The sequence below is a fragment of the Ciconia boyciana genome, chromosome 10 (assembly GCF_034638445.1).
Source record: "Ciconia boyciana chromosome 10, ASM3463844v1, whole genome shotgun sequence".
Lineage (NCBI taxonomy): Eukaryota > Metazoa > Chordata > Aves > Ciconiiformes > Ciconiidae > Ciconia > Ciconia boyciana.
Genome location: NC_132943.1, coordinates 13,998,571 through 14,024,442, shown reverse-complemented (window position 1 = coordinate 14,024,442; position 25,872 = coordinate 13,998,571). Strand labels below are relative to the sequence as shown.

Sequence of the window (25,872 nt, the reverse complement as noted above, 5' to 3'; positions counted from 1 at the left end):
TCTGATAAATTAACATTAAACTTTCAATGTTTCAAAGTTAGGCCAAAAATAGAAAAGTTTGAGAACTGGGGGAAAAGGAATAAGAGAAAAAGAAGGGTCAGCAATGAATCCAGCAGCTCAGGATTACAACAATCTGAAACCTTCATCTAATTTGCCATTGATTTAGAAATACAGGTGTTCAGGCCAACTTCATATTCCTTATCACTAACAGATCACAAAGCACAAACACTTGCCCATGATGCAGAGCCAGTTCATCTTAACAACACTAAGATTAAGTGCCAGTTCCGAAAACAGTAGAGACCTTTCCCTCTAAATAATAAATCAATGCATCAATAATAGTAAGGAAAAAAACCACATGTCACAAGGGCACAGTAGCACTTCTGAGAACACCACATCCAAATACAAGCAGCCATCAAGGATACAAGCACAGTCCCACAAGACAGTAATAGATCCCTCGAAAAGAGACTTGCATCAGGAAAAAAACGGGTTTGATGGGGGTGTGGTGTCTTCATTATGTGTAGGAGGCATTCTTGTTTTCAACTCCTGTCTAACCTCAGGAAAATGTGATTTCCCAGTGATCTTTTTTGCTTGAGAGAAATAAAGAACAAGCTTTGACAACGAGCCAGAGAACCTGACTGGGAGCCCTCCCAAACTAGCAGGCTCAGTGTTCTTGAAAAAAAGCCTTTCCTCCAACTGTCTTAGATGTAAGACATCTCACTCAGACAGCTGACAACAAAAATAGAGGGCTCAGGTTTAAAGAGGTTGACTAAATATTCCTTCCCTAGAGATCATTGTTTACTGTCCTCATTTTTCTGCCATGTGATCATCCCATTCAATTCTCTCGCTGCCCAGTCTCTTCCCGAAAGCATTTGGCAGTTGCGACCTGAACTTTGGATGGAAAAACACAGCAGACCTTTACACATTGTGGAGCAAGAAAACACAAGCCCTGTGTTGGTTTGTCGGGGGAGGGGGGGGGGGTTGGTTTTGTTTTTTTAACTGTGCACAGGTCATCTTCAACCAAAAGCAGTGCTTTAAATACAGAGACCCACACACAGCTCTGTGATCAGAAGTGAAGTCATAAAAGCAGACTAGGGCCTATTAGTGGGGAGGAGCTTGAAGAGAAAGTGAAGAATACCCCATGGCATCAAAATGAGCAGGACAACCATGCAACACTTCATGCAGGTCACCAGTGAACATGGATGAGAACCAGATAACACTTTGAGAACAGAGACCAGGTAGGGTGGTACGACTGTGGACACACCTCAGTTACACAGAGAGACTGCTTACCCTCAGTTTTAGTGGTAGTACCATCTTTAGGCAAATTAAAAAAAATAAGGAAAGGGTTAATAGGGAAAATTAGTAACATCAATAGGAGCGGGCACTATATATTAGCTACAGAAATATGCAAAAAATTAACACAATTAAAGAAATGAAAAAAGTTTGACTGAGCAGCAAATCAAAGTTTGATGTATCCAAAGAACACGCTTGCAGGTTTTCCTTCCTGCAATAACCAACCTTTGCCAAACTCCATTTTCTTTGTTTGCCTCATCATTTCTCTCATAGGAATGCACAGGTGACAAACATCCCTACTAACTCAAAAGGAAGCAGGCTCCTTTAGGAGCAGCCATGTTTGCACCACTTAGAGTGTATTTGCTGGTTTTCTCCTACAGTCCGTTTTAAGAGCAAGACTAACACTGCATTCAGTCTCCCAGCTTCAAGGACAGAGCCAACTTTAGTACATACTTCCCCCTCCCCTTCTGTTCTTCCTCATGACATAGGATTGTTCGAAAGCAGTTTTGCCACTGAAGCCAGTATGCAGCACGACTGAAAAATGGTTGCATCTGTAAGCTCGAAAGCATGCTATTATGCGATCAACTTCATATTCTGTGTTATGTTTTCTCTGCGATGTATCTAAATCTTGAACCAAGTATGAACAATTTAAATCAGAATAAGAATTCAACTTCTGAACGAAATGCAACCAACACATTTAAGCCAAGGTAAAATATTTTAGATGTGAAAGAAACCTGTTTACAAAAGGAATCTGTAGAAACCACCCCTATATAATTCACCACGCCTATTTTATCAGACTAAAGACCAGCTCCCTTACAGTAAAGGGAAGCAAATTTTCAACTGACTCAGTGAAGACAATCTACACAGCTTAAATCAAGATCACCGATTTCTGATTTTTCTTCCTCTTGTAAAGGTAAATCGACGAAAAGTCTGGAATTAGATTAGCATGAAACTAGCAGAATGAGAAACTAGCTCAGATGATCGGCTCTGCTCATAACTGCGTTGAAGCTCTGCAAATATGGTGTCAATCACCACCTTGCATTTCCTCCTCCATGTCTCCTTCAACGGCATCTCCAGGAGAGAAAGATCAAATGCAAACTTTGTTGTAAGAAACCCTGGGGCACCTGCAAGTGATATACGATGCTTTGAGAGAAAAACATGATGTGGCTATAATCCAAAAAGAGTCAGCATAAGGAACAGATACTTATATCCTGTGTGGTGAAATGGGAAAGCAGACTTCTCCTCTTTGCTTCTACATCTTTCCCTTTTGTAAAACAGAAAGCGATCAAACTCAGCTAAGATGCACTATTCAAAGCATAAAACAATTAATGGAAAACCAGTTTCAGGAAGGGAGGGAAGGAAGAGAAGGGAAAGAGACAGGGGGAAATGTCAGAAGCAGTAAGTATTTTCCTCAACAACGTCCCAGAATTGGAATAAGATCTGCTTTTCCCCAGAAAGAAGAGCGATATGCAGACTATTAAACAATTAAAAACCTAAAGAAGTTGCTTCAAGTCAGTTCTGTTGCAAATTTTTTCCTTAATCCCAAAGGGCAAGAGATCGCACACTGATCCTGGAGAGCTGGTAACTATCTCAGTGATATGTTCTTCTACTTAGAGTTTAATATTCAAATAAAACTGCGAGGCACTTTCTGCTAGTAAAGAAAGCTAACTGCAAGAGTAGAAGAACATGTAGATTTACCTAGTGAAGCGTATGAGCCTGGGGGCAAGGCTGCAGCAGAACTGAAGGGGGTGGATGCTCCAGAAGACGTCACTTTTGACTTGGCACTAGCTGCTGCATTCACATCGACGTCACTGCGGGATCGCTGCAGAGATCCTGGTGTTGACACAGATTTTGTACTTACTGTAGATGCTGCAGATGGGAGTGGGAGATCCAGAATAAAGAAGATTAATTTTTTGAGCTGTGTGCTTCAAAGAGCCTGACAAGCAGTTTAATGTACTATTTTTAACACTCGTGCTGGCACTGAAATACCTCAACTAAGAATGCTTTATCAGGACAATGTGGGCTTCCCCACACTGCCTGCAAAGATACTTCAATGCTGACCTGATGCTACCTCTAAGAACTTTTATCAGACACTAACCTAAATGCTGCGATCAAAAAGGCTGCCAGGCCAGTAATAAAGAAATTTCTAACAGAACCTAGATGGGAAAAGTTCAACCACAGTACCCATCACCAGCCTGTGAGTTGCTGGCCAAAACAGACCTGCAGGTCCTTCAGTCCAGGTTCTACTAACTTTCTTTCCAACACCTCATCTTCTCATGAGGACTGCTGTTCCCATCGCTTGTTGATGCTTACCCTCTTAAGCATGAAGCTTGTCTATTCAGCTGCAAGCAAACATGCATTTGTGTGCACAATCAAGTAGGTTCCACACCAATATCTCCTTGAATCAAAGGTCTCAGTAGGGTGTAGTGTATACACAAGCCAGCCAGAACCCGATCTTGGTCAGGTGTAGAAGGCAGCTTCTTCTATCAACAAAGTTTTGTCTGTTATATTCTGTATTAAAATTTACTATTTAGATTATTGTATGCATTTACTTAGGACAGGAAAGCTGCACCTAAATATTCCATCTAATAGTAAAAACAGATTAGCAATGAGATGGAATTTAACACTGTAGAACTTGTGTGCAGACGATGCCTTCAGTAAGTGACAGAAAATATAAATGACAGAAAACTGTAAAGCTGAATGTACCATTAGACTATGTACCTGTATGTCTTAGCATCAGCAGTAGTTTATTCCAGCTATTGCAAAGCTAAACATACCTTGGCTACAATGTTCAAGGCTTTTTAGCCTCCCCTTCAGGTGCAAGCAATGACAGATTTACTAACTTTCAAAAGCATAATTATATCAGCAGTTGATGCACAGAATGTGGTGTACAACCCAAAATTAATTAAAAATTTTTACACAACAAGTTGCCATTTTAAGGAGCAGTAAACAGTGATCAGAGTTGTTCTTTGCATATTATAGTGTCTGAAATTCTCACTCTAACTCGTCACACTTCCTCAGCAACACCTGAGTGCATTTTTCAGCTCCTGTTCTCACCTCTGGATGTAGTACTTCCAGTAGGACTTCTTTTGGCAGACAATGGACGGCTAGAAGTTAACAAATATTTATTAAAACAAAACTGATATTTCATAGTCATCAGTAACAGTGCTACTCTGTTCCTTCAGTACACAACTGAGTTAATAGGAAGTTATTTATAAACAGGAATACACTAACAAAGCTTATTGTTTAAGAATAAATACAGGATCAGCATGAAATTCTTTACAAAAGCACGAAGAAAATTAGTATGCACATTATTTGAGCTAGAACAGATTTTTAAGAACACTTTTTGTAGATTTTAAAAGTTACACCAATAAGTTATGGATATTTTTCATAAGTCTAACACTTAAATTGCAGACATTTGGAGCCTAAGTTGACTGCATCTCTAAGAGAAGCTAAAATACATACATTCAACAGAAGAGTTACATATTGATTTTGCAGTTACAACTCAAATTTAGTTTAGTCATTTTTTTTCTCTTGTATGGAAAGAGGCAGACTTACACCTCTAGGATTAATGCTCAACACAGAATTTCAATCCAAGCATTGTTTAAAGCACACCTGGAAGGAATGACTAACAGCGTCTGCTGAGCACAAAAAGCTTCCTAGAAAATTATTTGGAGTCAAGATAATGATTTTTTAAGCCAGTAATAGGTTTTGCTGGCTTTTTATTTTAACACAATGTTAGCTAAAAAAAAAAAAAATTTGGAGTAATCCAGTGTTGAGGCCAAACGATGACCAGATGAGACAAAGCAATGTGATGGCTCCCTCCAATTCAATGGAGCTATCTGCAGTTGTTTAAATTGAGAGGTAGTGACATTGAAGAACTTACTTGAGACTCTCCTGGGAGCTGGAGGAGGAGCGATCTGACTGTGGCAAGGACACAATGCTGTCAGAGTTCTTCAAATGTGACTGCAGGGCCTTCTGGTAGGAAGACTCCAAGGTGTGGTACAAATGCTCTGCCTCTCTGCTGAAGTGACTGTGGAAACCCCAGTAACACCTGGAAGCAAGACACAATACTGTGAACATTTTCTTGTCATGTTTTAGGGGGCAGTGGAGCACAGGTACAGCCAGAGTACTTTTTCACTACGGGCATTAGTAGGCTCATTAGCCCCATCATTTCAACCATCTACTGTCCCTATGACACACTTAAGACATAGCACTTGCTTCAACCCATTGTATTGCTCAAACAGCCACATAGAAGACAAATCAAATGAAAAGAAGAAGAGAGGAACGCACCATTTGGTGCGCTGTAAAAACACAAGTAGTCAAAAACTTTATTACAGAAGAAACCCTCATCCCTCCAGCTGTCCCACCACAGATGAGAGATGGCAGACCCACTAGACAGATACTAGTTTGGGACTGGGTGCCCAATAGCTACTTCAAAAATATGCCAAAAGCAGAACACACATGCATGGGCCTGATTCAGGAAAGCACCAGCTGGTGGTGTTTTCTTCCTTAAGTGTAACAAACAGCTCTTCTACAATGCTGCAGAGACAAATCTTCTGTACTGAGTTGAGGCTGTTGACTGTCTTTTTGGGAAGAAATAACAAGGAAAAGGAAAGAGATGCTCCTATAGCCTTCCAATCAGCGCCATGCTGAAAATTAAAGAGAATTTTAAGATGAGGGAAGAATTCCTCTCTGGTCCAAATCTCCTGGCTGATGTCTACACACCATTCACTCTCGTCACAAAGGAGATGAAGACTCTCAGCACTTTTCAGGGGGGCAATTAATGGGCAGTTTAAGAGTAAGATTGTTAGCTCAAATGAATCAAGAATTGTTTGTGTGTGACAGCCAGTCCTCAGAGAAGTCACATGGATTCTCACACCACTAGAAGGAAACAAATTTCTGCCTTACAGTCAGCCACACTGTTAATTAAGAAACATGGGAAGAGAGAATTAAGCATGCTCTCTGAAGTCTCAGCCATTCTCCTTGCTGTCTATTCAGCCTAACTAGTCACCTGCTGTGAAGTCTCAGTGCCTACTGTATTTTTCAGTGATGGACACATTCCCTTTCAAAAGGATGTAAACAGTCCTACTGTGAAACACCTCTGCTTGTAACATAGCATTTAGATTAATAAAATTTATTGTTCATTGATTTCACGTTTTACAGCATCCTCTTTCTGAAGAAAAATGTTCCTGTAGTGTTCTGTTCAGAAGAGCATGATCCTAGTATATCAGCATACTACTATAAGTACAAACACATTAATGGAAACCAAGAGATCTTCAACAGAAGAAAAATAATTGCAAATATTAAAGTTCCCTATAGATAAACACTAAGCTATTATTTCAGTGTCATAAAATATTTCCTTAACTTAGGATACCATTTAGCAGTGTGCTAGCACAAGAACTTTTGTTTCAAGAGTAGCAAATAACCCAGTCTTGCATACAGGCCAGAAAGAAAAGATAAAAATGTATTAGAAATAACAGTATTTTTGTACTAAACAGAAGAAATATCAGTTAACTGCAAGCAACTCAAACATCAAAAAGAAAGGCAAGGTTACTACTTCTGGACTCTTGAGCAACTCAGGTAAGCATTTTACTTGCTCAGACAGATAAAAAGACAGTAAAATATTACAACAACAAAGTGAAACAAGCACCATTACAAGACGTGATACATATGTAACTCAGCCCTATAGGATTATCTCGTATGACATCTCCTGCTGAAGTACACACTCTCATTGAAGCCCAGGGAAAGTTAGCATCAACTGCCAGGAGAATGTAATTTGTCTGGACTTCAGTCTCCAGCATGCAATACCACTGACTCACAACACAACAGGGGCAAAGAAGGGGAGGAATAAAAGACGCCAGCAACAGCTTCCACTTACTTTCTTGCCTCTATCCTGGCTTCAGAGTCTGCATCATGAATTCCCTTCTTTATCGTTTCAGCTAACACTGATATGTGTCTGAAATAAGAAGGAAAACATTATCCAGCAGTCCAGAAAGATGCACCACACTTATAAAAAAAAAAAGACTAATTTGATTTTGCCTTGGTCTCCAAGATCAAAGAGTTCATCACATCCTCCCATTATCATGTAAGATCCTTTGGAGCCTTTATTTATTTACTCTTACAAGTCAGTTTCACCAACGTTGCTGACCAGGAAAAGGCAAGCAGCATTCTTCATAGGTCAGTCTTTAGTTAGATATTGAAGCTGCCCAGGTAGTCTAGGGCTAAGGAGCCTGTGTCCCAGTCTCTTCCCCCACAATTACTTTCAGTTCATTAGTCTGAAATACTGTAGAAGCCTCAGAAGCTCCTGATAGATGTCTAGTAGCCTTCACCTCATCATCTCACTTTAGGGTGCAAAAGGGGGGGGGGGGTGGAATAAAAATCTATTGAGTTCAGAGATTCACTCAGCCAGGTTTTCCAGGGCTGGCATAGGAGACAGACTCAAACTCTGCCAGAACTACAGGCATGAATGGTGTGTGTGCACATACGTACATGCTTTTTTTGTGGCAAAAATATCTCTACTAGAGCTACCTGATACAATCTCACCTCTTAGATTATCCTTCCTCCAGAATTAACCTCCCCAGACATAAGTAGGAGAGAATTAATCCACTTATTTTCAGAGCTTACCTTTCTAGGGAGTGTGTTTGCCACTCCTGCAACAGCAAGTCTAAAAATTCAAAACAGCGCCTAAGAAAGAGAAGAAAGAAGAAATGCTGAGTTCTCTAAGTTAACAGAGGCACACTGACTTTGCCACACTTGCCTCTGAACAACAGCCACCTTTTGTTATTAAGCTTTCTGGGACATTAGAATTCAGTAACAAGCCTGATTTTAAGTGCAGAGAGGACCATTAGCACATCAGTCCAACTTCCAGATGACACTATCACAGAACACTACTTCTGCTGACTGGCTCAAAGAAAATCTGTCACTATAATGGCTAGTAGTGGGGAATAGGAATATGTCTGTAAAGAATCCAAAATAATATGATGTTATTATAACGACATGTAAGCACAAAGATTAGTTTAAAGAACATTTTTCTTTGAGGAAAAGTGCCTTTTTTTCTCTGCAGTGCTGTGGCTTACACAAGGTAGCTGACTTTGAATTTGATCCCAACTCATTCATGGGAGGGAGTGAGACAGGTTCTTTAGTAAGTGTGTATATCAACCCTTTTCACGACTAAAAAAAAAAATACATTAATGTTATAAAGTACATAAAGTACATGTGAACCTATTTACTAGTAAAAAAGAATAAATTCAAACTAGATGCTCACCTTCTAACTGCAACAGACTTGGAGGTACAATTACTGGTTATGATAGGTATTAATCGAGGGATGTGCGTATGCTAGAAGAAAAAACAAACAACAAAACCAGGAAGAAGTCTTTACATCACAGTTCCACAGAATGAAAGGCCATCTCCTTCAGCCACCTGAGCTCTGTACATAGATATTTATTTTTCTTCAATTCTTAAAAATAGAACTGCTAAATAAAGGAACACTAACAGATATGGACAGATATCTTTATTATTAAAAATATTTTATATTTTTCTATTAAAATATCTTTAACAGGTATTTTATTTTCTTCTATAATGAGACTCCAGTGAGTCAAGGTGCTGAAGTCACTGCAAGAGAATCTAAACTGGCAGTGGCGACAACTTGAGAGATATCAGGCTATCTACAGCTTCCCCAATGAACCACTAGGCAGAAGTCACCTCCATGACCTAATGGTTTTAGGAAACATGCACTGGCTGTGAGTTTTAGAGCATAATTAAGAGGATGAGTCTGTCCTGCAAGGCAGGTTTAAAACCCATTCAAAGAAAAAAGTTTGCTCAGCTCTTAGAGGGATGGAAATATATTACTCTGCAAAGAAACATTTTTCTTACTATTTTAGCAGGGCTTAACTATCATCATCTACACAAGGCTGCGTGACATCTGAGACAGCCAAGCCCAGCACAATCAGAAAAATAGATTAGGCACTTAATATGAACGTTACTACAATGAAAATAAGATTTTTTCAGAAACACCACAGTATTTGGAAGTGATAACATTTTGTTCTCTTTTGATCTATACTTACTCGAATGATTAATCTAACTGCTACGACACCAGACGTGGCCATGACTTTGGCACTATTTGGAATTAGATTAAAAATTGTTGGCATGATGGCTTCTGCCCCATGGTCAAATTTGTTTCCCAGAACTGATGACAAATGTCTGAAAAACAGAATGAAGTCATGCTAGTAAGTGTGCTGAGGATTAAGCCAGACTTCTACAGAAGATCCACATCTGACATCTCACCCTTCCCAACTGTCACCTCCTCTCCAACTCCAAGGGAGAGAGAACACCATGTTTCAAAAAATAGTTCATTTACTTTCATTTCAAACTTACGTTTTACGTTCTTCTGAACTCTAAGAAACAGTAAATTCAGCATAAAGTAAATAAAGTAACTAGCACAGCTAAAAATTTATCATCAAACAAATGGGACAATGCTGAAAGAATGTATTTTCCTGAACTTGTTAGTTTACATTGCAGTTTCTCTGAACCTGACTATTTTGCCTTAATATGCACAAATTTCAAAAAAGCTGTTAGAAACACTGCAGTGCCCTTCTTGAAGCATTTCACAAAGGATAAACCATCAAAAATAAAAACCAGCTCAATCCGAACCAGAACAAAACATATGCCTTTTAAGCTTTGTTGTTCAATCTCTCCCTACTCAGTGCATGAATGCATGGCTTGCTCACTCATTCAGCATATCTCAAATCAGCATCGTCTAAAACTCAAGAACACAGTTTGGCACAACTAAAATTAGTGGCCTACATGAAAGTGGTTTTAAGCAGCTGTCACAAAATCATGTTCTATCTATAACTATGTAGTACTAGCAGCACGAGTTACATCCTAAATGTGTTTTAACCAGTATCTGTTCCTTTTTTCTACATTACATTTCAAGCGCATTTAGAAAGTAAACTTACCCCAACGTGATACAAGCCTCTCGTACTACTTGAGACCTCAGGTCTTTAGCAGATAATTTAAATGCTCCATCCAAAAGTCTTAAGTGTTGGAAGAAGTTATCATATTCTGCAGCTCCAGCCAAAAGTAAGGACCGGATCTTTTTCAACTGTTAGCACCATAAAAGAAAGCAGTGACTGTTAATGAGCAATGAACACAAGGACAGTTATGTTCAGGGCTGGTACTTTGTTTCCAGGATGCTTGTACAACTGTTTCTCAACATGCATTGAGGAACTCCATTCTTAAAGTCCAAGCAATTTCATTATTTCATATGTTATATTCAACTCATAGGTTAACAAACTAAGTACGATAATACAAACACACTAGCTAACTGTTACAGGAATCCAGAAGTGTTGCATACAGCTACTCAAACTGTATTGCTAATAACCCAAATGTTACTTTTTAAGCCAAAAGATATCTTGAAGGTTCTCCTCTATTCCCCTTAGAAACCACCTATTTACAACAGCTTCTGAAGCTTAGGTCCCCTCACAGCTAACTATTGTATTAAAAAGATAACTAGACTTGAAGGGCATGGCTCGTACTCAGATCTGAGTAATACTGACTTATATCTAGAATATGTCCATTGACATATTAAAAAAATTGAATTAAAATAATTCATTAAAATAATTATCTGGCTCTACCAGAAGTGGAATCCTGACCCCACCAAATTGGGAAGTTTTCCATTAATATTACAGGGACCACCATTTCATCCTATGGACATTGTTTTGGACACTTTCACAGGCCCTCGTGTATACTGAGGCATCTGTACAGCACCTCAACTTAAGCTCACTGTTACTCAGTACAGGAAACAAAAACACCCACTGAAGCAAGCTGAATCAGCACAGTTTGCCACTCAGATCTGTAATACAGGATTTGACAGACATGTCAAAGTTGCTACACCAGTGATGAAAGCCTACAGTGTAGACAAGATCATGCATCTATTTATGTCATGAAACACAGCTCACCTCTGTAAATAAAACTCAATCTTGGCATGCATATAACACATCTGATTTTTCATTTCCACATTTCCTACAGTCATATTTACTTATTCAAAACCTAAGCGTGTAAATTCTTCTGAATTGTTTTACACCTCCTTTTGCAAAAGCATAAATAAGTTCTCTGTAAGAAAAGTCACCTTCTGCCTCATCAGGAAGTTTTAAGATATTCTGAATACCACTTTTGACATTTTGATTTCAGCATCTGCTAGCAAATTTCTAGCTTTACATCTGGATTTGCTGCATGATTTCCAGTTCAACGTGAAGCTGTCTCAATGGATTCTTGTATATCAAATAGCATTTTCCTTCACAGACGTGGTTTAAATTCAGTCTCATAAGGAAACATTTCCCCCAAGGCGTGGGGGAACATAACAGATGTTCACCACTTAAACTACATTCTAGCCTTACTCTGAGGTTCTCCTAGTACCCTCTTCATGGGATTAAGCTCAGCGCAGGAAAAGCTTACATTAAGTAGAGTTCATATTTAAGTTCACTACTTACCGCGGAAACTCTCTGTTCCCAGTCATGCTTATCATCTGATAGTATCTCTCTTATTTTGTTTATGGATTCCTCAAGATCCCGGCTAGAATAAATCTGCAAATTTAAATACAAAGTAGCACCACAATGCAAGATTTACTCCAAAAAATCAGATCACTTCCCAACTACATTCTTACATCCTTTGCTCCTCAATGCTTAAATGTCACATGCTAGCCTTGGACACAGCTGGCTTTGCATAACACAAAGAATTTACACCCATTTCCTGCAATCAAAAATTACTAAATGACCACAAGATGATTAAAAGGATAATCTTTTATTATTTTACTGTATTTTCACAATTTTAAGCAGGATTCTTGCAGCTGCTAGTAGCTATATTATTGAAGACCTACAGAAGATCATGAGTGGACACATGTGCTGTTCAGCTGTCCTAAAAATAAAGTTCTGGTGAAGGAGAGGGGATACGTGACATCTCAGCTATCCAGCTAAATCTATCAGCAGACACGCACTGTCCAGTTGTTGCACTCACAACAGCAGCGATCCCGGAGACACAAGTCACCATTACTGCTTTCAGTTCCCAGATGGTACAGATGAAATGTAGAGAGGCTTCTGCTGACTTAAGTTTTTGTTCGACCAGACTGCACTGAGCAGTATGCTTGTCCAGTTCCAGCTCCATGTCCGCTCTTGTGATACCTCTATCACAACTCTCCCACCCCCATTCCCTCCACTTCCAAGAGTTTCACACAAACTACTGGCAGATACCACCATTTAAAACTTGCCTTCCCCTTAAAGAAGATTTCACAACATCACAATGAAGCACAATTTGCAGTGATTAGGCCTATATCCTACATCCATCTTCTGCTTTTCTGTACTGTGTGTTTTAACATGTAATTCTACTTACCTGAACCGTTGGGACATCTTCAAATGCCTTAATGAAGTCTTCTTCATCCACAGCACCTGCTCCCTCTTTGGCTGCTGACATACAAATGAAAAAGCCTTTTCAATCTTCTTATCAACATGAGAATCAATTAAGAAACCACCAGCTATCAAGGCACCTAATCAGGAAAAAGTTCACTATCCATGCAGCCTCAGTGTGCTGCAGATGTAATGAAATCAGAGACAGGGAAATTCAATGCCAGGCACAGACTAGACATTCACAGCATCCTTCAACTCCTAGGCACAGAGGGCACATTAGGGAAGTCATTACAGTAGTCACTCAACAGTTAGGGGACACAGTCTGAAAGATGAAAGGGAATATTTACTTTAATTACATGGGAGATTTTATTTTAAAGGATTTAATCCTATCTATAATAGATGAAGGTGCAGATCTGACAGGTACACAAACAGACAAATGATAAGGAAGATAAATAGTCTCTGGAATACTAATCAGGTTAGAGACTGTCTGATATAGGGAACTTCCTCCATTTCTCTAGGTCACATGCAGTTACAATCACATGCAGAATTATTGCTCACATTCAGAATTACTGCTCAGTTTTCTTTCTGCACCTTCATTACCAGCAATGCCCAAAGGTCTTAGAAGAAAGCCAACGTGTCAGTTTTAGATTGCATGGGCTGAAGTTTAGCATGTAGCTGTAAGCAGCCTGCCTCAGCTCAGCTAGAGTTGCAGCTGTAAAGGCAAAAATCTACACACTGCAACACTGACATGATTTACTCATAGCCCTCAGTGCACAACCGCACAGGTCCAACCTTTCAAAAATGCAAAATGCATTATAGGGATGTGGGGACTGCTTAGAGATTCATCCTACCAAAGTTTGGTCGTGGCATGCAGACAACGTACACATAATGATTTCATAGGGGAAATATGTTACTGGCTCCTGGGGGCCAGTCTGGAAGTCCTTGCAATAAGCTCAAAAATGAACACTATAAATACTTTCCGTAAAGGTCAATTAATATATGCTATTGGCTTACTTGAAGACTTGGAACCCAGAGCTGCAGACCCAAGTCTGCGGGTAGTCCCCATCCCAACTCTACGTGAGTTTGCAGGGGCCTTTGAAGATGTAGAGGAGCTAGCTGAGGAAGGTCTGTTCCCATCCACGGAGTCTTCATCATCAAAAATTTTATCTGCCAAAAAAAGCACACTCAGCTGTAAGTCCAATGAAGCAAAGGGATGTCCCAAGGAATGTGCCCATGTGATGGCAAACATGCTGCACATTCAGGTCTGCTCTGCCAGCTCTCATGTCAGCAGCATCTTCATGCCAGAAATCCAGTTATTGATGAATGATCACCAGGCCACTGAACCCAATCCTTTCCTATTGTGGCTACTATGTTATAAACCCTTTCAATGAATGCATTCAGATAAAAAGAATAAACCTCAAATCTACATCAGAAAGATGCAAGCCACAGATAATACTTGGCATGTCTACAGTCTGCATCTCTGATGTTTATGCCTCCAAGAGCTATTTTGCTATGGGCTGTAGTGAAACCAAGACCATGAACAAATCCAAGATTCAAGTGTGGCAGGGATCAGGCAACACAGGCTGTCCTGTCACACCCCACTGACTGGCTGCACCAGATCAAGAATAGACATGGTAACCCAGGAAAGACTGCATGGCAACACCCATGCTGTTGATAAACCACAGACCATTAATCACAGAGCCATCCAGAGCTACAAATCCACTTTAACTTTTAAATGATCACCAGAGATTCTTTATGAAGAAATAAAAAAAGTTACCTCAAATTCATAAAAAACATAAATATAAGGTGTATTAAAACTTATTGAACCCTCTGTGCTCCTCCAAAGGGAACTGCAGCCTCTATTTCCAAACATGAACATAAATTAACTTAAAATGAATTACAGTCACTTTGATTCTCAGCGAAGGTCACTTCAATTCCAAAGGAGTGCTTATATTGCAGTTTTACACAGATTAGCTAATCCACTTTAAAAACCAGCCTTAGGTTGAAAGGTGACAAAGCGTTTGGACAGCTGATATAGATGGCACACATTATTTATTGAGGCCAGAAAGGCCACCTCAGTCCCCATCACTTAGCTTTTCCACACTAACACTTCATTCAAGATTTGAGACCTGCTTCATGTCCAACCCCCTCCAAGAGTCCAAGGTATGCACCCACTCTCCATTATTTCAGGAACATTTCCTTTGTGAAATTTCACTTGGCAAAAACTCAAGCAGGTGCTTTAATCCACCCCTATTCAGGAAAGCACCTGGGAATATCTAGTAACAAATACAGGCTCCTAGTTAGACACTAATGAGTGAAATTCAATACAGGTTGAGCTTTCTGAAAGTAAGAAAATAAATTGGTAAAGACATATTCTAGGGGATGTAAAAGAACAAAAAGAAAAGCCTGTAGTGTCCTTAACCCAACAGCCTTAAGGAGTTTCCCCTGCCCAAAGTGGTACTGGCTCATTAGCAGCTGGGCACAGGAGAACTGTCCCAAATCATCTAAAAACCTAAAAAACGCGATATGCACCTGTGCACATAATGCCATACTCCAATCACAGCACAACACTGAAATGACAGGTAGACAACAGCATCCAAGAAGTTAAGAAAGGTGGCCAAGAACATCTCTCCCTTTAATTTTGATGTTCAAGAAGTCTTGCAATATGGGAGAGGGCTAGGGAAAAAAAAAGTAACATCTACAGGAACGGGGTAAAATAGTAACAGGTACTGGGACTATTGTTCAGGCAAAAGTAAACAAGACATAAGTGAACGTACGATCTTTAACATCAAGAAATTTAAGGTCACACAGCTAAGGAGAAGAACATAAGCCACACTTAGGATGTGGGCGCTCTCTCTAACATAGCGCCCTAAGGCGGCCATGGAGACCGTGCTACCTCCCTATTGACATGGGTTGTGTTCTGACATACGTAATTCAAAAATAATTTGAAAAGAGCTCAGGGAAGAACCATGAGAATGATTAAAGGACTGGAAACTATGTTTTTAATTAAATTAAATGAAAATTCACTGTAGGGGACTGTTTAGCCTGGCCAGATTCTTAACAAGTTGCTTGATTATATTCTGTATTAACACAGCAACTCAAGATTTATTAATGTAGATTTCCAGTATGATTTATTAATATTTTTTCTCACCTAATAAAAATATACAAGGCCACTGGCTGGAGGTGAAAAACAAATTAAATTCTGAATTGCCTTCCCTCCTCCCTTCTCCCCCCCCCATTTCTTGCAATAATCACAGGACTGACTCCCTACAAGGTTAGGAGGTGTGTCACCCAGCGAATTCTACCACAGGCAGTTCTTAAAAAGCAAGACTGAATTTTTTTTCCTGAAAGATACAGTCTAGTTCAAACAGGAATTATTTCAAAAACATTATTTGGTGAGAGTTGCACAGAAGGTCATGGCAGATCAAAGTAGACTTTAAAACATGTAATCTCTGAAGCCTCTAGGAAAGGGTTTAAGTGATGCAGAAAGACTTGCACAGACCTTGAAAACAAAAACTTCTGAGCAAAATTTGCCCCAATTGCATTTATTTCAAAAGCTCATCTATAGATATTAAGCAAATTATTATTTGTCATATATATATGACCACCCAAGAGAAAGTCAGTCATACTCGAAACAAAAGATACTTTACTACTTCAAAACCACTTTCATCTAGTAATAAAATTCTCCATCAGCTGCATTTCAGGCTATCTAGATGCAGTCTTAGTTAACTCACTTCTTGTATCTGCATTTTTAAAGCGTCACCCCTCCGAAAGAAGAGGGTGTGGTTTGCTATTTCATATAATAAATACAAAGTCAGAAAAACAGATATTAAAAGGATCAAACTCCTATAGCATTTTAACAATTAAATAAACTATCATTTTCATTTAAAACAGGCTTTTCTGAGCATTAGCTAAAACAACAACACTCCAAAAAAACCAACCAGCCCGCCCACAGTTTTAGGGATGTTTGGATTACTATCACATCTTCCTGTTCATTAAGTCTACAAACTAAGCATTACATGTTTATCAAATCAGAATATCCCTTCAATAACCCAACAGCATTTTCTCATTCGAGTAGTGCAGAACGACAGCACCACATTCAGAACTGCACATCAAGTCTTCCAGCAGCACGTGTGCAGGACAGAAAGAGAAACAAAGAACAGAAAGAAACCTGAACATGGAAGTACAGAAAATAAGAGGAAAAACAAGCTACTATATATTATCATCGAAAAGCCTTTTTTTTTTCCTTCCCACTCGTTGACTCCTGTTCACAATAATCATTTGAACTAGGATCATATTTTTTGCAGCCTATCTGCAAATCACGAGGTGGTAAATTCAGCATGGGTGTAACTCTCATGACTCCAGCAGAGGTGCACCGAAGCGGAATCGGTGCCATGTTCTAACGTTAAATAACCATCGATGTTCTCCCATCCCAAGACCCCCCTCAGTGCTCATTTATAAGGGCCATATAGCTCTCTCCGTCAGAGGCATGCCCTTATAAAAGAGGCCTTTGTCTCCTCACCACTCTGCTGCCTTAGAGAAACAGAGAACACAATTTGCTTTACATTTTTCAATTCCTTTACATTATTTAAGAAGAAAAGAAAATTGCTTACAAGTACATATCCTTCTGCAAATAAGCTTCCTCAACATTCCTTCATATTTTCCATAGCGTGCCCAGATGTAACAGTGCTTCACAGAGCGCCGCGGCTTTCAGACCAGAACATAATCAATCATTGCCCCTCGTATTCATTAAGCTTGCTGTCTTCACACGTGGATTTAAACAGCTATGGCTTCAGTCCTCTCTCTACGACTGCGGCTCTGTGGGATTCTCATCAAGACCCCTTTCAGCCCAGGAAACTTCGGTTCACTTCTAGGAAGGAAATTCCCTGCTAGCGAGGGGAACCCAGGACAAATAACCCAGGATGAAGACGAGCTGAGTCTGCCTGGCTGGGCTGGCTTGCACTAGGAACCAGCCTGACTTTATCCCCTGGGAAGCGCTAACAGGAGCATCTCAACAGCTGTCATCGTTTGTCCATGACGAATAAATTTAGTCATTATTCATTTTAAAACGTAACCCCTTCAGGCCTGGGCAAGGTGTAAAATGGGGAGAAGAGACTGTGCTAGCTGTTCAGGAACCATAGTAAACAAGGGCCAGCATTTCCCCTGCCTGAACTGCCAGCCTGGGACCTTTTAAAGTAAAGTAATTGAGTCTCAAATTTCCTTTCCAATGAAAGGAGATGCTTTCTGGTTTTTAAAGACTTTAAGATGTCAGATTCAAATCTTTCAGTTATTTGTCTGAAAGCTTTAGAGAAGATAGCTACTCTGGAGTAACTACAGACTGGGAAGAAAAAAGCTTACAATCATGTCTGTTCCTAATGAAGATGCCCTGCTATGGTCTTCAAGCCCAACTCTGCAAGGTACTAAACTTGCTCTGGCCCCACTGCACCCATTTATCACATGTGCCATGTCCAAGCATCAGTGCAGCTGAAGTATGCAAGATGGGTACAACTTGCAAGTATCTCCCTTTCTGGTGCAGGTGAAGGTGGATTGCACTGGAGAAACATGCCTTCCAACCCACTACATGGTGTCCTGCACCTGGAGCAGACACACAACTGCTAAAGCTGACGTACATTTCAGCACATCAAAACCCCATGCTCAACCCCTACTAGGCGGGCAAAGCCCAACTCCCTGAAGATCCAAGAGCCCCCTGTAAAAGCCAAGAACACGCACAGGCAAACCCACCGATGGCAAAGAACACAGGGTATGCTCCTCCTTACTCCGTTGGTCAATGTTTTTCAGACAGACACCCCTTGGACACCTCAGCCCATGCCCTCCCAAGGCCAGCGTCTGGCACCCCCATCTCCAGCTGTGACTCCCGTAGGACACGAGGCATGGTTCACTCCTCCCTGCAGTGTCCCACCAGCCTCCAAGCAAGACAGCTTCAGCAGAGGGTAAATGCCTTTTCCCATTAGCACACACCAAACCCATGCACAGCTTAGCTGCAAGCCTGCCCAGCTCCAAAATAGGTATTGTATAAGTTTCTCCAGGAAAATGAGTTTATGAACCCTCTAAAGATAAAGGGATATGTATATGCCCCTCAGCAGGATTAAATGTTTAAAAACAAAGGAGTCACAAACACAAGCAGAAGTACGCAGGCACAGCACATCATTAGGGATTCTCACTTTGCCATCTCCCACAGTTTCCCAGCTGCTCTTTCCTCCTGGCCCCAGCCACAGCCCCTCCTTCCCCACCCTCCATACCAGGCACAGTGTTTTGAGCCTTTCGAATGCTGCCCGCTTGGGCTCAGTGACCGCGGTTAGCCCCCCCAGTGCCACTCGCCACCCCTCTCCCCTTGGGTCCAGTCCTCCCCAGGCTGACCCAGCCGCCAGCTCCAGTCCAGCCCACCCCTGCTGCTGCCTTCTGGCACTATTCAATAAACCACCTCATCGTCCTTCACAACTGGCTTTGAAGTGGATTCCCAAAAACCGACCTCAGCAGGGATCCCTCCAAGGGCTCACCAGCACTGAGCCAGCCACAGCAATGATCATGTCTGCAAGGATATGCGTATCACCATTACCTTGGCTTCTTTCTCTTATTTCACATACATTGTCCTTTTTAAACCACAATGTGTATAATCGTGGCTAGGAGTTTGTCTTTTTAATAAGTATTTCTACAGTGTAAACCTAGCAATATATTTATGACCATAATAAATACAATAAGCAACGTGGCTGCCATCAGCCACAGGTCAGGTGGTACTTAAAGAGCCAACCCAGGAGCGTCATGCCAGGTAAGTGGAAAAATGCTTGGTTTTTATTTTAATAATCCTTCCACCATCCACATGCTTTCCTTTAATCCAAAATGTTTCAATTTTCCTTTCTTAGCTAGAAAGGGTGATGCTCTCTTCTTGACTGTTGCCTCATTCTGTCTAATTACAAGCTAATGAAGCTGCTCATAAACTAACAGGCCTTTAACTGCCAGCACAAAGGGAAAGAAGATTCCTGAAAGAAGTAACACTTGGAATTGTTTTCTGCTCCAAATACATCCCATGTACACAGACAGGCAGTTGTTCTGATACACATCCTGCTCAGTCCCAAGCACACAGCTACGGCAATTTCAGAGTATTGATGTCTGCCATCCCTCCGTAAGCAGAAAAACAATCGGACAGTAGTAGCAATAATAAACAAAGCACATTTCTGTTCATGAGGAATCCTACATTTATTAAACCAATTCTAGTATGATAAAGTTAAGTGAGGAAATTGATGTACGCCCTGACCTGACCACATCCAACACCAGACAGTCTGCATATGGAAAGTAAATAACAACTTCGATCTGTGAGAATAAGCAATAGCCCTGGCAACACTCAAAATCTGCTCTCAAGGACTGGCCTGGTAAGTCAGGCAAAATCTTCCTGCAGAAGACTAATCTGAAATCATGCAACTCATGACTGATTCAAGTTACTTTTCTGAGGGTATTATAATTTTCAACCCTGGAATCGGATGGCTCCAGTTTAAGTTGTATCCATGATGGCTGTGGGGAAGCTTGAGAACAAGCCTTAAAGACTTGAAAAGAAGAGACAAAAAAAAAAGACTCAATATTTATGAGCCTGTTTGCTTCAAGACATGATTTTTAAAACCATAAGGTTGACAATATTAATGTCATCATGTTAACAAGCCAAAGCGTGCACTCTCTAATAGCATACAAGCATTAACAAGCCACAGCACGCACTCTAATAGCGTACAAGCATTAACACAACTAAGAACACAGCAGAAAGTGCTTTTCGGAAACTTCTGTTCATGAAACTAACACATCTGGAAATGGGAATTTTTAAGAGTTAGTGAAACTGTCATTCAGACAAAGTTTTCAGCAATATGAAAGTTTCCATTAGCTTTAAGTAGATTTAGAAAAGAGGCAGTACAAAGGTTTCACATTCCTACAAGCTTTGTAAAATTAAGTAGCAATAGGAGAAAACAAAGTAGCTATGATACTGAGTGAAGAAGCAACAGCTCAAACAGCCAAAAGAATTCACAAAAGCACCAAAAGCTGAGACAAATCCGTAAAAGTAGCCAGAATTTATTAGTTTTGCTAGTTACTTTAGTACAGTTCATACAGACACCTAAACAAGAATCACAAACCCATGTGCCAGGAGCTGCCCAGACACAGCCTTCACCCCATACTGATGATTAAAAAAAAATAATTATATATATATTGAGAGACAGACACAGACATGCACACAAGGCAAAAAAAAATTAGATAAGAAAAAGATAAGGATCTGTTTTCCTCAAAGTCATCCTTGGAAATATAATATTCCCACAGTGCCCTTTCCAGCCAGCCACACAGCTTTCCCTGCGACCTCAAGAGCATCAGGAAACCCACAACACATACCTTGGAAAAAACACACCCACCCCAAAAGCCCACATGTTTACATAAAGTTTCAATTTAAAGAGCAAAACCAGCTTTTCCCTACCCTGTACTTACCCCTCCTGTCACCCAGAGGTTCATTATCAGGCCTTGCACAGTGCCCGCCCGCCGTTCACAGCCAGGCTGTCCGTACAGATACGATCATCTCCCAACACAGCCTTCCACAAACACACCAATTATTTCGGAGTCTATCAAACGGTCTGCAACGGGGTGTTATTTCTGCGTTTTGCTGCCGCAGCTTTGCCTGCTGACTGCACTTGGGGGTGCTGTCCCTTTTCTGTTCTGGACCCTTGAAAACACCCTTTACATTGCACCGGGTGGAAACATGCCAGCAGCAGCCCCGAGCACAGACATGACTCCCTCCCCACAGCACTCTTGTTAGCATAATCTTCACAGATAAAAACGCAAAGTGGGTCATATACCCTGAGCCCTAGAGATACCAATCAATGAGAACAGCTATTTATACAGGATGGACCAGGGAGATCTTTTAGAGTCAGGAAATATCTTTTTCCAGAACTACAGGAATTAATGGCCTATCGCAGGACTGGTATAGCTGCAGGAAAGTATTCCTTGGTTCCTAAACAGCAGAGAAAGCATGTGATTTTCTATTTTAATATTAATCCTCTGTGCTGCACAGTGCCAATGTTAAGGTTACCCCTCAGCCTTAGTAAAGTTTAATTATTTAGGCAAATAATTATATAAGAGAAAGCAAATTCTTCTGCCTTTGTTCACAAGACAGCAAAATTCAATTCTGCAGAAGCACAGGAGCTCCCTCAGGCACTATCTTCATACATAGATGGCAGGGATGCATCAGGTTGAAGAGCAAGCAATGAACCTTTCCCCTCCTCGCCCTCACCTCCAGGTTTTAGCCAGCACTCCGCACCTGCCAGAAAACTTACGGCAACAGCCTGGACTCCCTGCGCTTGCAGCAAGCCTCTGCTCTGTCAGAAATGGAGGCAGCAGGCAAAATGGGCTGCGGCATCATCCAGCTACTAGCCATCCCCACTACCCCAGGCAACAGCTTGCTTTGCCAGGGTCTGTGGTTGACCTTGCACAAGTACTTGTTCTAAAATGATATAAGTGTGATTAAAAAGCACAGCCATTTCATAGCTGTGAGAAATATTTGTTATTATTTTAATGTGAGCAAACTGAAATAGAGTTGCTGAGGGACATTCTCAAGGGTGTGAAGGCTTCAGGGCATTGCCAGAATCTGGATTAAGCTCCATTCCGAAACACATGTTTTTTTCTAAATTACTTTTTCTGCCTCCTGCTAAAGGTGAGACTACTGTCCCAAATATTTTCTGATTTTCCCAATATTATCTTCAAAACCGTTTTATTCATATTCAAAAAGGGCATTTGCAAGTGGCTCAGAGAAACAAGAAATCACATCACAAGTTATTAGAAAAAAAAAAAATGTTTAAATTTATTTCTTCTTGTCAGGTTGCTTGAAGCTTAGCCACACTTGAAATTGAGTTCTCTGTTTCACAGGGATGGTACCAGCAATGCTGCAGGAAAACAGCTACCAACACGGTGCTAAACCAAGCTCCCAGGGAGACATCTGCTGGCAACGGCTTGGGTTTTGTTTGTCAAAACCCACATGAAAAAGCAGATACCTGGGGAATCCATAGGTCAAGTTTTGTCTTACCTGGACTGTCTATACCCTATACAAATAAAGTGAATTAAGAGGTACACCGGGAATTTGAAGCCTTTAAATGGAGAGATGCTTTTCACCTGCAACGGACAGGAGCACCACAATCAGGTGCCTCCAGCCCCACAGACCAGGGTCAGGCTTCCAGCTATTGGCACCATCTGTTGCCATGATATCATAGGAAAAGGCATCTTCTCCAGCCTGCACTTCTCAACTGGCATTCCCTGCACAAATCCCTCTGCCTACTCCAGTAATTACCATGAGTGTAGCTCACCTAGATGCTGACTGCTCTAACACACATCACTGTCAACAACAGGAAATTGCATATTATATTGCTACCACTTATTGCTTCCTGAAGGGCTGCTCATTTTCTTTACATGCGGCACAACAAGGTGTAAAGCGTTGACAACTAGCATGCAGAGCTGTATTAGGAAGGAAAGAGCATCCTGACATTTTTAGGACAAAGCACTGTTACAAAAAGGCCAAAAGCATCTTACTGCCTCAAGCTACCCAGAGCACATGGTGGGGGGAGGCCAGAAATGCTGCAAGAGATCCCACTTCCAGCCACCACAGAACATCCTCCCCACTGCAAAGCCTGCTACTGCACACAAGTCCTGCAGCAGAAAGCTTTCTAGAAATACCTACAAGGAGATAAAAATGCCAAACTGCAGCCTTGTTTCCTTTTGGGATAGGTCTCAGAAGACAGCAGGGTTGGTGAAGTTAAGCCATTAAGATGTGTTGGAGGGACTGGGGGAAGCTGTAGCACCGGCCCTGTCCAAGACCTTCGTTTAGGTGTACTTAAAATTAGTAGCAGGAGCAACATGCTGCCTGGCACTTCGCATTTGCCTGGGGATGACCCTCTATGAGACGGTGGGGCATCCTAAACTTTCCAAGCAGCCCCCTCTGAGCCAAGAAACGCAACATGTGCAGTTATTCCTGAACGACGAAGGAAAAAACAAGGCTGTCAGCCTAAGTCTCCCATACAGCCACAGAAGACAGGAGCCAGGGCTTCTGTCCCGAGGCATTAATCTGCCTGGTTAAAGGCTAAATACAAGAACATAGGTACTACAGCTGCAAAAACTGCATGGTTTTATGCACATTACACATCAGTGATTCCCACCCAGAATGCCTGGCCTGATGCATAATTAATATACTTTAATTACACAACCATTTAAAATACTGTAAAATGCTCAGTGGGGCAATGACCATGAGATAAGAATGTCTAAAACTGCAGGTAGCTGAAACAAAAGAACAACCATGAAAGGAAAACTAGGGAGCAACGGGCAGCAAATCCACAGCCCATGTGCATCTTGAGAAAGATTATCAACTACTACAACAGGTATGACAAGCACAATGACCAGGATTTTCTACCATAAATAAATGCTTCATCTTTATAAAGATGCATATTACTACAGCCTGTGAAGGCACCTATGCAAACACCAAAGTGTACAGACAAATTTTTTTTACTTAAAACTAATTCAAAGTTGGATTTTATGACCAAGGCTATGCTCTGTATCTACAAATAGTTACCAGTGATTTGAGACACTTCTGCTGACAGAAAACTTGCCTGGCAATGGCTTCAGGAGCTCCTGGGACAATTGCTACTAGGTTAAAGAGTTGGCTGTATGTTCTCCAGAGCATCCACTGCAGCTGTTAGCAAGGGAAAGAGATGGGGAACCTGCCTTGATACTGACTCTTACTCTGGAATATTTAGCAGTAGTGACTGGCTGCATCAGCGCTCTCCTAATGCACTAAAAAGCAAAAGTTTCTGCCTACTCCTAACTAATAAAGCTAGCACTGAGGAGGATTCTTGCCCCACCACCACCTCAATTCACCCCTATGTGAGCAAGCAGAGCCTAGCTTTGACAAGTGGCATGCACACAGGATCTTAGAAACCATGCTTCAGCACCATTATGCCAGTGTCAAAGTTTGCAGCCCACACCAGCTTTTGTAATATCTGCGTAAGCATATTCAACTACAACCAGGGCTTAGATCAGCATCCTGTTAGAGCTGGTGAGAAATATCTATTCCCTACTCACATCACACTCATTTTGGTAGATATTGGCAGAGACACAGCAATGGTTTGCCGTTAATCAAACCACTTTTGTTTATTCTCTTTTGAGACACTGAGGATAAAAACCCAGTAACTGAATAATTAGTATTTTACATCTCCCAGGATCATTATAGAAAAAGCAGTGAAACCACACTCAAGAAGATCAGTGACTTCAACCGTAACTTTGAAAATGTTCTTTTTTTAGAAGCAAAAAGCAGAAACTAGTAGATAACAGATTACAAAAATCTTTTGGCCTCTGACTGGTTTGAAAAAAGCACCCAACCTCAGAGCAGTAAGCCATGTTCTACTTTTAGTGAAAAAATACCAGTTCAGTAACTTTTAGAATGGATTTTCAATAATGGTTACTTCTAATAATATACTGCACAGATTTCTTTGTGTATCATCTAGTAGGATTAGTTCCAATTTTTTTTTTGACACAGTGGAAACAGAGGCAAAAAACACAGGAAGAGGCTGACTCCAGGTCATGCAGAAAAGTCAGTATCGGAGCAAATGCCAGAAGACACATCAGAGTATAAGATTTCCTTTATTTAACCACCATCATGCTAGGCTAAATTCTGCTTCCAGCTCTATACATTAGGGACAGAGGTGAATGCAAGAGCATGCAGAACTTGACCTGATTATTTTTTTAGATGCTAATATCTCAGATTTCCTTCTATGCAATTTCAAATAAGCATAGAGAGGTTTTAGTAAACTAAATAGTGACCTATTCGACAGACACTTCAGTACAGTATTTGGTTTCCATGTGGTTGGATAACAGAACCTAAAAGAATCAAATTCATATTTAATATGGCTTCAAATATAAGCACAGTCTGAATTCCTGATCTACAAGTGGAAAGCTCCAATTCCTGAGACACATCAGTTTCTTGGGCCTTCTTCACCCACCCTTCAAAGCTGCATTTTAAGCAAACTGTTGCCTCAAGGAAAAAAGTCATGGGGAAAAGGCTCCAAAGCCAGAAATGTGTCACAGCTCATAAAATATTAATTCAGCATGGCTTCTGTTTTCTCAAAGCTTGTTTCCCACCCCCCACCTCCTTTAAAACAGA

General features: G+C 40.8%; 1 protein-coding gene across 6 annotated transcripts in view; it reads right to left on the bottom strand.

The window, feature by feature from the left end:
• Window positions 1–25,872, bottom strand: part of CLASP1 (cytoplasmic linker associated protein 1) — a 186,587-nt gene that overhangs the window by 82,817 nt on the left and 77,898 nt on the right. For all 6 annotated transcript variants that reach the window (XM_072875469.1, XM_072875474.1, XM_072875468.1 and 3 more), the window contains exons 9-19: window positions 13,704–13,856; window positions 12,676–12,749; window positions 11,781–11,873; window positions 10,248–10,393; window positions 9,357–9,492; window positions 8,558–8,628; window positions 7,918–7,977; window positions 7,172–7,249; window positions 5,177–5,344; window positions 4,348–4,397; window positions 2,989–3,159 (exon numbers count right to left, since the gene is read on the bottom strand). In XM_072875469.1, the coding sequence (XP_072731570.1) occupies window positions 2,989–3,159; window positions 4,348–4,397; window positions 5,177–5,344; window positions 7,172–7,249; window positions 7,918–7,977; window positions 8,558–8,628; window positions 9,357–9,492; window positions 10,248–10,393; window positions 11,781–11,873; window positions 12,676–12,749; window positions 13,704–13,856 (1,200 nt within the window). The remainder of the gene's footprint in view (window positions 1–2,988; window positions 3,160–4,347; window positions 4,398–5,176; window positions 5,345–7,171; window positions 7,250–7,917; window positions 7,978–8,557; window positions 8,629–9,356; window positions 9,493–10,247; window positions 10,394–11,780; window positions 11,874–12,675; window positions 12,750–13,703; window positions 13,857–25,872) is intronic.